Source organism: Mytilus edulis, chromosome 1 (genome assembly GCF_963676685.1).
Source record: "Mytilus edulis chromosome 1, xbMytEdul2.2, whole genome shotgun sequence".
In the NCBI taxonomy this organism is placed as follows: domain Eukaryota; kingdom Metazoa; phylum Mollusca; class Bivalvia; order Mytilida; family Mytilidae; genus Mytilus; species Mytilus edulis.
This window is the reverse complement of record NC_092344.1, coordinates 94,432,048-94,445,016: the sequence shown is the minus strand read 5'-3', so window position 1 is coordinate 94,445,016 and position 12,969 is coordinate 94,432,048. Positions and strand designations below refer to the sequence as shown.

General features: G+C 32.5%; 1 protein-coding gene across 1 annotated transcript; it reads left to right on the top strand.

Moving 5' to 3' along the window:
- Positions 1–329: 329 nt before the first annotated feature.
- LOC139520174 (sex peptide receptor-related protein 2-like) lies at positions 330–1,968 on the top strand. Its single transcript, XM_071312649.1, has one exon. It carries the CDS (start codon positions 353–355, stop codon positions 1,511–1,513), a length of 1,161 nt encoding a protein of 386 aa, XP_071168750.1. The 5' UTR covers positions 330–352; the 3' UTR covers positions 1,514–1,968.
- Positions 1,969–12,969: the final 11,001 nt, after the last annotated feature.

The window sequence follows — 12,969 nt, the reverse complement described above, 5'->3', positions numbered from 1 at the left end:
AAAAGTTAAGTCATTAATCAACAAACATCACTTTTAAATTACCCATAAATATAGTAACCATATTGATACTTTCTCGATAGCGATAGTATAACAAAATAAAAGTATACAATGAAATCAAATTTGTACTGATACGGTTTTTATATAAGTAGCAATCACGTCAGAGAGTTACAATGCAAGGCTTCCAAATTTAATTAATCAGTTTAATACGCTTATGAATGGTATCAAATAGTTTAGGATTTAATATAATAATAAAGGTAAGCGCTGGAAATGTTATGAATATTATTTTAACATGTATTTATAATTCTTAAGTGTGTTTGTGTCCACGGCTCTGAAACTTCAGTTCGAATTAGTTATGAATAACTCAGATTTAAATGCGAATTTTACGAATTATTCTGGAAGAAATGAATCCGCATTCAGTGATTACTACTATTACTACTATGCAGATGAACCTTACTCTGTAAAAATGCCGTCACAACATGTTCCTGTTTTGGCCATAGTGTTTCCATTGATAGGATTGTTAACTATTTTAGCAAACGGTATAGTAATTTTTGTCTTTTGTAAGCAAAAGTTGAAAACACCGACGTCTGTTTTGCTAATAGAACTGGCAATAGCAGATTCGTTGGTATGCATTCCAATTGTTGTTTTGCATATTTATATTTACTCTCTCGGGAATCACCAGACATACTTACTATATGGATGGTGTATTACACACCATGTTGGCTATATAATGCAACAAATATTTCGATCGACAGCTAATTGGTTGACAGCCATGTTAGGTTTACAAAGATGCATTGCAGTTTCATGGCCTTTCCGTGCACAACGTATATGTACAATCAAAATGTCGGTCATATCTTTTTTCGTTTTTGTTATTGGATCTAGTGCTGTTTACGTCAATGAAGCTATATCAATAGAAATAAAACCACTCACAATAAATGAATCTTTACCAAGAGGATGCATTCGAAACATTCCAGCATGGTACATGGAAAATATCATAGATTTGAGAATGTCTGTTATGATGTATTATATCTTCAATGGATTCTTAACAAGATTTCTACCATGTATCGTGCTTTTACTTACGACCGTGTCTCTCATAAGAAGTCTTTGTTTTAGATCAAATGGAATGGGCAAATCTATACAGGAGTCTTATTCCTCTAAAAGCAAGCTACGAAGAACTAATATTCTAGTGCTAGTTATTCTCTTCGTGTTTCTCGTTGCAGAATTACAAGATGCAATTGCATTCTGTATATATTCGTATGAGTTGGCAGCTGATAGACCGCGTTCAGTTTTACCGGAAGGTGCTGATGATTTATGGGATATTTACGGTATGGTTGTCACATTAGTTGGATACCAATGTATATTCTGGATCTTTTTCGTGATGAGTTCTCAGTTTAGAGCAGCATTGAAACAAGTATTTTGCAGGTGCACATGCAAGAATAAACTGTCTAGAGATGATTCAGTACGTGTTTCTTTCATAAGAAGTAGTACACGATCAGGCAATAGTGGCGCACATTAACTTTATATGCCCGTATCGAACACATAGAAATTCACCCGTACACTATGAGTTTTTTCTTATATATTTATCGGCAAGAAAAATAAATATACAATCACAATCGGTCCTTCTTTCATTTGGTATTAACATCAAAGAAAACGAAGAAAACATACAGTCAAAATATCAAAACTTCACAAAACTCTATACATGTATGAAGAACGATACATACCTGGATCATCAAGGTGTTCGACTAAACATACTTCTTGAGTTTTGACTTCTATTCTTTTAACAGTAAATATGGCCTTCAAAAATAATGTGATGAGATATATTCAACTAGTGGTGTCAATTACATGTGGATTCTCAAAAATTCTAAAGATCTACTGCTAAATCTTAGATTACAATCTCTGCAATTTTGCAGCACCATTAAGACCTTTGATTTGTCTACGCTTTACACTACTATTCCCTATGCTCAATTGAAAGACCAACTGCACCATCTCATTAAGCAGAGCTTTTTATATAAATGTTTATATATATTATTTTCTTGTTTATGGTTATAATAATTCTTATTTTGTAAAGAACCACACTAATTCTATCAGAAAAAACAGTGAAGATGATATTATCGAAGTGCTCGACTTTTTATTCGAAAATATATTTGTAGATGTTGGAAGATTAATATTTCAACAGACAGTCTGTATTCCAATGATAACAAATTGTGCACCCCTTCTGGCGCCAACTTGTTATTATACTCGTATGAAGCAGAACTCACTCATAACTTTTGGACACCATCACAATCGGTTGATCTCTACGAAGTGTCTTTGTCTTAACTAGCTAATGTCATTTTTACCACGTCTAAGATTGTAGTTTAACATCTATGTCGTATGTCAAATAAGTACCGAGTATGGCTGTCTTACTGAGAGTGAATTTACATTGCTATACGGCGTATCTCGGTATTTTGTACATCCAACATTCATTAATATATTTTTGGTGTTTGTGTTGTGGTTTCCGTTAGATAATATTGTATGTCTTTTCGTTTGTAGTTCAAATATTTATAAAAAAGCATTGTCATGGTAATTGTTTGGACTGGTATTGCTGAAGAAATTGTTTATAGTTAAAATGTAAAAACTCCTGTACCAAGTCAGGAATATGGCAGCTGTTAACAAATAGTTCGATTCTATGTATGTTGGCGTTTGTTTTTGTTGCACTTCAGTGTCCCTGTTGTTCATTTGTTGTCCTCTTATAGTTGATTTTGTAACCTGGATTTGTTACCTCTTAATTGATTTATAACTTTTGAACGGCGGTATACTACTGTTGTCTTTATTTAGGAATTGTGTATTAACTACACGCGATCATGCGAATTGGTAGTTTCATGTGCCAAAATACATAAACCTTATGGTTCATTTTGTTTTGAGACTAGTATATTTATTGACGAAGATTTGTCCCAGTCAACGTTGGTGCTGTGATAATGGGATGGCAAGGCAATATATTGTACTTACTAGTAAAGACCATAAGATCAAGACGAAAAGTGAATTTATTTTTGATGCGGTCCCTTCTACTGACAGTGGCCGTGTTGGGTTTTTTGACGGTGAATTGAAGAACCTATACTTTCTTGTATGATAAAGAAAGTCATTATAAGGGTCGACGTAAATGGCAAATCTTTGTTTGCACTTTATAATTAAAAGTTTCATTTGATTAGTAGTTCGGGAGAAGAATTTGTTTGAGTGGTTTTTCAAACGATCAGACTCTATGATGGGAGATTTGTCGCATTTTAAAAGACAGACGTTATTAGGTTATATAAACGTCTGTAAGACTGGACAATCCTATAAAATGGCGGTTTTGAGATTAATTTTTTATCTTTTCCTGATCATCATTAAATTTACTGTGGATTGATTAGCGTACCTTATCAATTTGAAAATGTTATACTCGGAACAGCAAAATTAGTATGGAAAACCTTTCATTTTATGTAACATCTTCTGATTTTAACTTCGTTTCGAAATAGAATGAAATTCAAAACAGTGTGGCTGTGGCCATTGATTGACACATTAAATTCATCCATTGACTGGGACAATTTAGGTAAACGTTTGTATGTAACGACCACTGCTCACTATGTACTTTTTAAAGACACTTAAACTATGGGGTCACCAAAGGTTCTCAACACCTTAATAAAGTAATTCGAAAAATTAATCAGAAACAACACGATGTTTTGATTTATATCAATTACTGTATATAAATCAAAACATAAAGGTTATTCCTGATTATTTTTTCGAATTATTTTATAATTAAAGGCGTTAAGAAACCTTTGGTAACCCTACAGTTTAAATGTCTATCGTAGGTACGTCGTGAACAGTGGTCGTTACAGACAAACGTTCACGTAAATTTGTCCCAGTCAATGGATGAATTTAATGTGTCAATCAATGGCCACAGCCACACTGTTTTGAATTTCATTCTATTTTGAATATATATTTTGTGTTTTATTAGATGAATTACCGTTTGTATCGATCTATCAATGAAACTAGATAGTATTGATGTTCATAATAAATGTGGTAAAGGAGTAGGTCCGGTAAGACCCCTTTTTGGCCCCAAAATATAGCAGTTTTACAAAATTGTTAAAATGTAAACGTTTAGTTATTTATTGGACAGTAGAATGTTTCTGCTACATAAATATGGGCTGTTTTTTTACAATACAATGCACATATATCGGATACTAGCACCATTAAGTCATGCTAAATTACTAAAATGTTCACAATTCTAGCATTTTAGTTAAATTTTAGACGGTTTTCGTGTAAAACGAAAGTGGCCACATTCGTGTTCATCCTTAATATTGAAATGTAAGTTGTATTTTATGATAATACATATTATATATAAAGGTTGAGGATGAACACGGATGCGGCCGCTTTCATTTTTGACAAAAACCATCTGAAAAGTGACATTTTTCGGCATATTTGGTAGATTTTTCATATTTAAGCTTGAATCGGATCGTTTTTAATGACTAAATCAGTTAAAATCTTTCACATAAACTAATTGATTCAAATGAAATAGACACGTAAGTGTTTAAAAAGTGGTCAAAATCTTTCGTCAGATGAACCTGAAATTTGAGGCCAAAATCGGTCCTTACCGGACCTACTCCTTTTGTTGAAGATAAAATACAGACCTGGCAAAACATGAACACACTTACAATTGTAACCAAAGAAAAAAGGAAAAACTTAAAGGATAATTATAAGTAGAAGACAAACTGACAAAACCAAGGCAAAACAAAAAGATAAACAACAAAAAACACTTATAAAAAGAAAAAACAATCAAAAACACTAACAAAAAGTAAAATCACAAAAATACTGAACTCAGAGGAAAATCAATTCGGAAAGTCCATAATCACATGGCAAAATCAAATAACAAAACGCATCAAAAACGAATGGACAAGAACTGTCATATTCCTGACTTGGTACAGGGACTTAAACAAAATAATAACTAGACTAAACAAAACGCACCCCACCTAAAACAAATAGGATGTACATCGTAATGGTAATAAACATGTGACGGTTAGTTGATTAGAAATGTGTTTCACCCAGAAAATTCTGTATGTGTCTGTCCCAAGCTCGGCTCGGTGCTAGGATACAGTAGTCAAATCGTCATCGTTGGTTATGATAGTTTAACGGTTATATTATTAGTTTATATGCACATGTGAATCTATTAATATTAAAGAAAATTCTATTGTACAAAGTTCAGAATGAAAGAAAAGGTCATTTTTAGAAATTAATCCTGTATCTAAACCACTGCAAATGACCTTTAATAGATTGCAGTATCAACATATTTAATCTTGTATGACGTCTTTAAAGTAGACCATAACCGATATAGGTAAGCTTGTTTTAGACTATCTTGTCAAAGTTTTAATTTTTTTTTAAATTAATTCTGTTTCTAGAAAACAGTATAACCACCAATTTTAAAATAATTCATTATATTTATTATCAATTTAGGATAATTATCATTTATCATTTCCGATTATATGCATGTTTATTTGACTTTAGGAAGGCCCTTGAAACAGCGAATAGAGATTTAGGTAATAAGAAAGGATTTGAAACTGCAAATAGATACTTTGTTCACCTGTTTTATATGTCGAGGTTCAGAGGGATGTTATATCAATATGTTTAAAGAGCATGTAGACAGAGCTTAGACAATCAAATAAAACATTGCATTTTAACTTGTTAACCGATGTGCGTGTGTTATTTATAAGTTTTAAAAAAATGTATACGTGGCATTCATTCTTGCTAATGTGCTTTGTCTATGCCTTTTTGTGTTTCTTTGTTACAAGACGTGGCTCTGTACTTATACATCACGTCATTGTGTTATTGTGCTATGGTAATTTCTAATATTTTTGTCTTTCAGTCTTGCTAATGTGCTGTCTATATGCCCATTTTGTGCTACTTTGCTACATATTCTAAAATGAGAATGGAAATGGGGAACATGTCAAAGAGATAACAAACCGACCGAAGACCAGACAACATCCGAAGGCCACCAATGGGTCTTCAACACAGCGAGAAAATCCTGAATGTTGTTTTTTTTTTGTTATAATGATTAAGATTATACCTCAATGTTGACTGCTGTACCTCTCTTTATGACATTTTTACCTAGTATGTCTGTTTGTTTTGTTCACACATTGTTGTCAATATAATGCAATTTTATGCGACTGTCATACAAGTGAGAAATTTAGCTAGCTATAAAACCAGGTTTAATGAATTATTTTCTATATCAGGTCAGGAATATGACCTAGCAAATTCTATATGTGCCTGTCTCAACCTCGGCAGGGTGCTCGGAGACGAGTCACATCATGACGTCATGAATGTTTTTCGGTTATATTTTTAGTTTATATGCACATTTGAATCCATTTTTAATGAAGAAAATTATAAGTCATGTTTAGAACCTAATTATGTCTTAATCACTGCTAATGACTTTTAATGGAGTGCGGTAGCAACATATTCAATCTTGTATGACGTCTTTAGAAAAGACCGTAAATGAAAAAGGCTTTCCGTTTTGAATTTTCTTCGAAGTTAAGGATTTTTCTCTGTAGTTTAAATTTTTAGTTTTCCTTTGATGCTCGCAAAGATATGAATCGTTCAAAAGAGGGACGAAAGATACCAGAGGGACAGTCAAACACATGAATCGAAACTTAACTGACAACGCCATGTCTAAAAATGAAAAAGACAAACTGTCAAACAATAGTACACATGACACAACATAGAAAACTAAAGAATAAGCAACACGAACCCCTCCAAAAACTAGTGGTGCTCCGGAAAGGTAAGCAGATCCTGCTCCACATGTGGCACCCGTCGTGTTGCTCAGGTAGCACTCCACAGTTAGGTGTGTAGTTTCGCATTTTGGCCCCTGTGGATTTTTCAAATATGAGAGCTAGTGCGCAATAAAATTCATTTTTGAATAGCTGAGTATTAAAATAGCCTTTGTATAGGGTTTATATGAACATCAAGATTGTGTAATGTATGTGATATAGGCTGTTTTCTGTATGACAGTCCGTATTTTCGTGTCCCTACCATACATTGGTCCGGCAATTATTGCAATGTTTTTTTTTCGAACTTTTTATCGCACGAACTTTGTGATTGGATTTTACGAAAAAATGAGGCGAAAGACACCCATTTTTTATTTGATCATTAGGAAGATCCATGAAAACAGTTTCTAAAAAGGTATCACTCAAATGCATTGAAATTCTAGTTTGATCAAAATTTTGGGGGGGATATGTGACATGTCCACCCCCCTTTTTGCAATATTTTATGGTAAATAAATGCAGAATGTTGCCATGGATACACATAAAAGGAATTAATTTTCACTCTTTTAACTTTTGGAAATCAAATCTATGGAATATACTGATTACATACATATGCACATGTACAACACAAACAGTTAGGTTAATGTATTAGAAATCCAGGAATATGAGATGATAAAACATTTTGTGGCTCATTTTTAATTTTATTTTTTAACTGTGGAGTGCTACCTCATGTTATAACAAATCCGGTAAATAGTCTAATTCGGTAGGTCACATTCATGAAAGGGAAAGGGATTTTAGTTACGACGTAAGGAACATATCCGATATAGTTTGTGAAACGGTTATTCCATAACGGTCAACCAACTCGTGATGGCGTCCGTAAAATTTACGAGGAGATGATTTTAATTTCACCATTTGGAACTCTTGGTTTAATAGCTTCCTTGTGAGCAGCAAACCCCTATCAAGAAAATCATGATAGGAAATGCAAGAACGGGAATATCAGGGGGATTACAGACCAAAGTACTGCCTTCAATACGGAGCCTTATATCATACTGACTAATTGTTATAAAGGATCCCAAAATAACTAGTGTAAAACAATTCAGACTTGTTACACGTCCGTTTTTAGCTCACCTGGCCAAAAGGGCCAAGTGAGCGATTTTCTCATCACTTGTCGTCCGTCGTAGTTGTCGTTAACTTTTAACATTTTGAACTTCTTCTAGAGAACCACTAAATGGAATGGAATCAAACATGGCACGAATGTTTCTAATAAGGTGCTGACCAAGTGTTGTTACTTTATAGCCGATCCATCATCCAAGATGGCCGCCAGCGGGGGATTTAGTTTAATATAGGACCCTATGGGCAATACATACTAATGTCTTCTTTTTGAGAACCACAGAATGGAATGAAACCAAACATAGCATGAATGTTTCTTATGAGATGCTGACCAAGTGTTGTTACTTTGTGGCCGATCCATCATCCAAGATGGCCACCAGCGGGGGACTTAGTTTCACATAGGACCTTATGGGGAATGCATACAAAAGTCTCCTTCTAGAGAACCACTGAATGGAATGAAACCAAACATAGCATGAATGTTTCTTATGAGATGTTGACTAAGTGTTGTTACTTAGTGGCCGATCCATCATCCAAGATGGCCGCCAGTGTGGGACTTAGTGTAACATAGGACCTTATGGAAAATGCATACACAAGTCTTCTTCTAGAGAACCACTGAATGGAATGAAACCAAACATAGCAAGAATGTTTCTTATGAGGTGCTATCCAAGTATTGTAACTTAGTAGCCGATTCATTATACAAGATTGCAGCCAGCGTGGGACATAGTTTAACACAAGACCCATGAGAAATACAGAGAAATAGAGAACCACTGAATGGAATGCAATATTAAACCAAATTTGCCTCAATCATTATTTAAGTAACTGTTATGATTTTTATCTTTTTTAATATGATTTCAATAACCCAAGTCGAGTCAGGTGAGCGACATAGGCTCTTGCGAGCCTCTAGTTTATGTTTTAACCACTTCTTGTACAATGTATACTATGAAAACTAACATTGATTCTTTTGCTTAAGCTTTGACTTTATGAAGTTTGTTGTAACTAATATAGTATTGTGGTTCATAAGGAATGTGTTTTGTTTTAATGTAAAATATATAACAAAACATGAAAACATTAACAATTCTAACCAAAGAGAGACAGAGGATACTAAAATGATGATACAACAAATAAATAGAAAACAAATCTAACCAAAGAGAGACAGAGGATACTAAAATGATGATACAACAAATAAATAGAAGACAATTCTAACCAAAGAGAAACAGAGGATACTAAAGTGATGATACAACAAATAAATAGAAGACAATTCTAACCAAAGAGAGACAGAGGATACTAAAATGATGATACAACAAATAAATAGAAGACAATTCTAACCAAAGAGAGACAGAGGATACTAAAATGATGATACAACAAATAAATAGAAGACAATTCTAACCAAAGAGAGACAGAGGATACTAAAATGATGATACAACAAATAAATAGAAGACAATTCTAACCAAAGAGAGACAGAGGATACTAAAGTGATGATACAACAAATAAATAGAAGACAATTCTAACCAAAGAGAGACAGAGGATACTAAAATCATGATACAACAAATAAATAGAAGACAATTCTAACCAAAGAGAGACAGAGGATACTAAAATGATGATACAACAAATAAATAGAAGACAATTCTAACCAAAGAGAGACAGAGAATACTAAAATGATGATACAACAAATAAATAGAAGACAATTCTAACCAAAGAGAGACAGAGGATACTAAAATGATGATACAACAAATAAATAGAAGACAATTCTAACCAAAGAGAGACAGAGGATACTAAAATGATGATACAACAAATAAATAGAAGACAATTCTAACCAAAGAGAGACAGAGGATACTAAAATGATGATACAACAAATAAATAGAAGACAATTCTAACCAAAGAGAAACAGAGGATACTAAAATGATGATACAACAAATAAATAGAAGACAATTCTAACCAAAGAGAGACAGAGGATACTAAAATCATGATACAACAAATAAATAGAAGACAATTCTAACCAAAGAGAGACAGAGGATACTAAAGTGATGATACAACAAATAAATAGAAGACAATTCTAACCAAAGAGAGACAGAGGATACTAAAGTGATGATACAACAAATAAATAGAAGACAATTCTAACCAAAGAGAAACAGAGGATACTAAAGTGATGATACAACAAATAAATAGAAGACAATTCTAACCAAAGAGAGACAGAGGATACTAAAATGATGATACAACAAATAAATAGAAGACAATTCTAACCAAAGAGAGACAGAGGATACTAAAATGATGATACAACAAATAAATAGAAGACAATTCTAACCAAAGAGAGACAGAGGATACTAAAGTGATGATACAACAAATAAATAGAAGACAATTCTAACCAAAGAGAAACAGAGGATACTAAAGTGATGATACAACAAATAAATAGAAGACAATTCTAACCAAAGAGAGACAGAGGATACTAAAATGATGATACAACAAATAAATAGAAGACAATTCTAACCAAAGAGAGACAGAGGATACTAAAATGATGATACAACAAATAAATAGAAGACAATTCTAACCAAAGAGAGACAGAGGATACTAAAGTGATGATACAACAAATAAATAGAAGACAATTCTAACCAAAGAGAAACAGAGGATACTAAAGTGATGATACAACAAATAAATAGAAGACAATTCTAACCAAAGAGAAACAGAGGATACTAAAATGATGATACAACAAATAAATAGAAGACAATTCTAACCAAAGAGAGACAGAGGATACTAAAGTGATGATACAACAAATAAATAGAAGACAATTCTAACCAAAGAGAGACAGAGGATACTAAAATCATGATACAACAAATAAATAGAAGACAATTCTAACCAAAGAGAGACAGAGGATACTGAAATGATGATACAACAAATAAATAGAAGACAATTCTAACCAAAGAGAGACAGAGGATACTAAAATGATGATACAACAAATAAATAGAAGACAATTCTAACCAAAGAGAGACAGAGGATACTAAAGTGATGATACAACAAATAAATAGAAGACAATTCTAACCAAAGAGAGACAGAGGATACTAAAATGATGATACAACAAATAAATAGAAGACAATTCTAACCAAAGAGAGACAGAGGATACTAAAGTGATGATACAACAAATAAATAGAAGACAATTCTAACCAAAGAGAAACAGAGGATACTAAAGTGATGATACAACAAATAAATAGAAGACAATTCTAACCAAAGAGAAACAGAGGATACTAAAATGATGATACAACAAATAAATAGAAGACAATTCTAACCAAAGAGAGACAGAGGATACTAAAGTGATGATACAACAAATAAATAGAAGACAATTCTAACCAAAGAGAGACAGAGGATACTAAAGTGATGATACAACAAATAAATAGAAGACAATTCTAACCAAAGAGAGACAGAGGATACTAAAGTGATGATACAACAAATAAATAGAAGACAATTCTAACCAAAGAGAGACAGAGGATACTAAAGTGATGATACAACAAATAAATAGAAGACAATTCTAACCAAAGAGAGACAGAGGATACTAAAGTGATGATACAACAAATAAATAGAAGACAATTCTAACCAAAGAGAGACAGAGGATACTAAAGTGATGATACAACAAATAAATAGAAGACAATTCTAACCAAAGAGAGACAGAGGATACTAAAATCATGATACAACAAATAAATAGAAGACAATTCTAACCAAAGAGAGACAGAGGATACTAAAGTGATGATACAACAAATAAATAGAAGACAATTCTAACCAAAGAGAAACAGAGGATACTAAAATGATGATACAACAAATAAATAGAAGACAATTCTAACCAAAGAGAGACAGAGGATACTAAAGTGATGATACAACAAATAAATAGAAGACAATTCTAACCAAAGAGAGACAGAGGATACTAAAATCATGATACAACAAATAAATAGAAGACAATTCTAACCAAAGAGAGACAGAGGATACTAAAATCATGATACAACAAATAAATAGAAGACAATTCTAACCAGAGAGAGACAGAGGATACTAAAATCATGATACAACAAATAAATAGAAGACAATTCTAACCAAAGAGAGACAGAGGATACTAAAATGATGATACAACAAATAAATAGAAGACAATTCTAACCAAAGAGAGACAGAGGATACTAAAATGATGATACAACAAATACATAGAAGACAATTCTAACCAAAGAGAAACAGAGGATACTAAAGTGATGATACAACAAATAAATAGAAGACAATTCTAACCAAAGAGAGACAGAGGATACTAAAGTGATGATACAACAAATAAATAGAAGACAATTCTAACCAAAGAGAGACAGAGGATACTAAAGTGATGATACAACAAATAAATAGAAGACAATTCTAACCAAAGAGAGACAGAGGATACTAAAGTGATGATACAACAAATAAATAGAAGACAATTCTAACCAAAGAGAGACAGAGGATACTAAAATCATGATACAACAAATAAATAGAAGACAATTCTAACCAGAGAGAGACAGAGGATACTAAAATCATGATACAACAAATAAATAGAAGACAATTCTAACCAAAGAGAGACAGAGGATACTAAAATGATGATACAACAAATAAATAGAAGACAATTCTAACCAAAGAGAGACAGAGGATACTAAAATCATGATACAACAAATAAATAGAAGACAATTCTAACCAAAGAGAGACAGAGAATACTAAAATGATGATACAACAAATAAATAGAAGACAATTCTAACCAAAGAGAGACAGAGGATACTAAAATCATGATACAACAAATAAATAGAAGACAATTCTAACCAAAGAGAAACAGAGGATACTAAAATGATGATACAACAAATAAATAGAAGACAATTCTAACCAAAGAGAGACAGAGGATACTAAAATGATGATACAACAAATAAATAGAAGACAATTCTAACCAAAGAGAGACAGAGGATACTAAAGTGATGATACAACAAATAAATAGAAGACAATTCTAACCAAAGAGAGACAGAGGATACTAAAATGATGATACAACAAATAAATAGAAGACAATTCTAACCAAAGAGAGACAGAGGATACTAAAATGATGATACAACAAATAAATAGAAGACAA

What these genes read in the sequence shown, in the direction of transcription:
- LOC139520174 (XM_071312649.1), top strand. Translation starts at nt 353, where the DNA reads ATGAATAACTCAGATTTAAATGCGAATTTTACGAATTATTCTGGAAGA.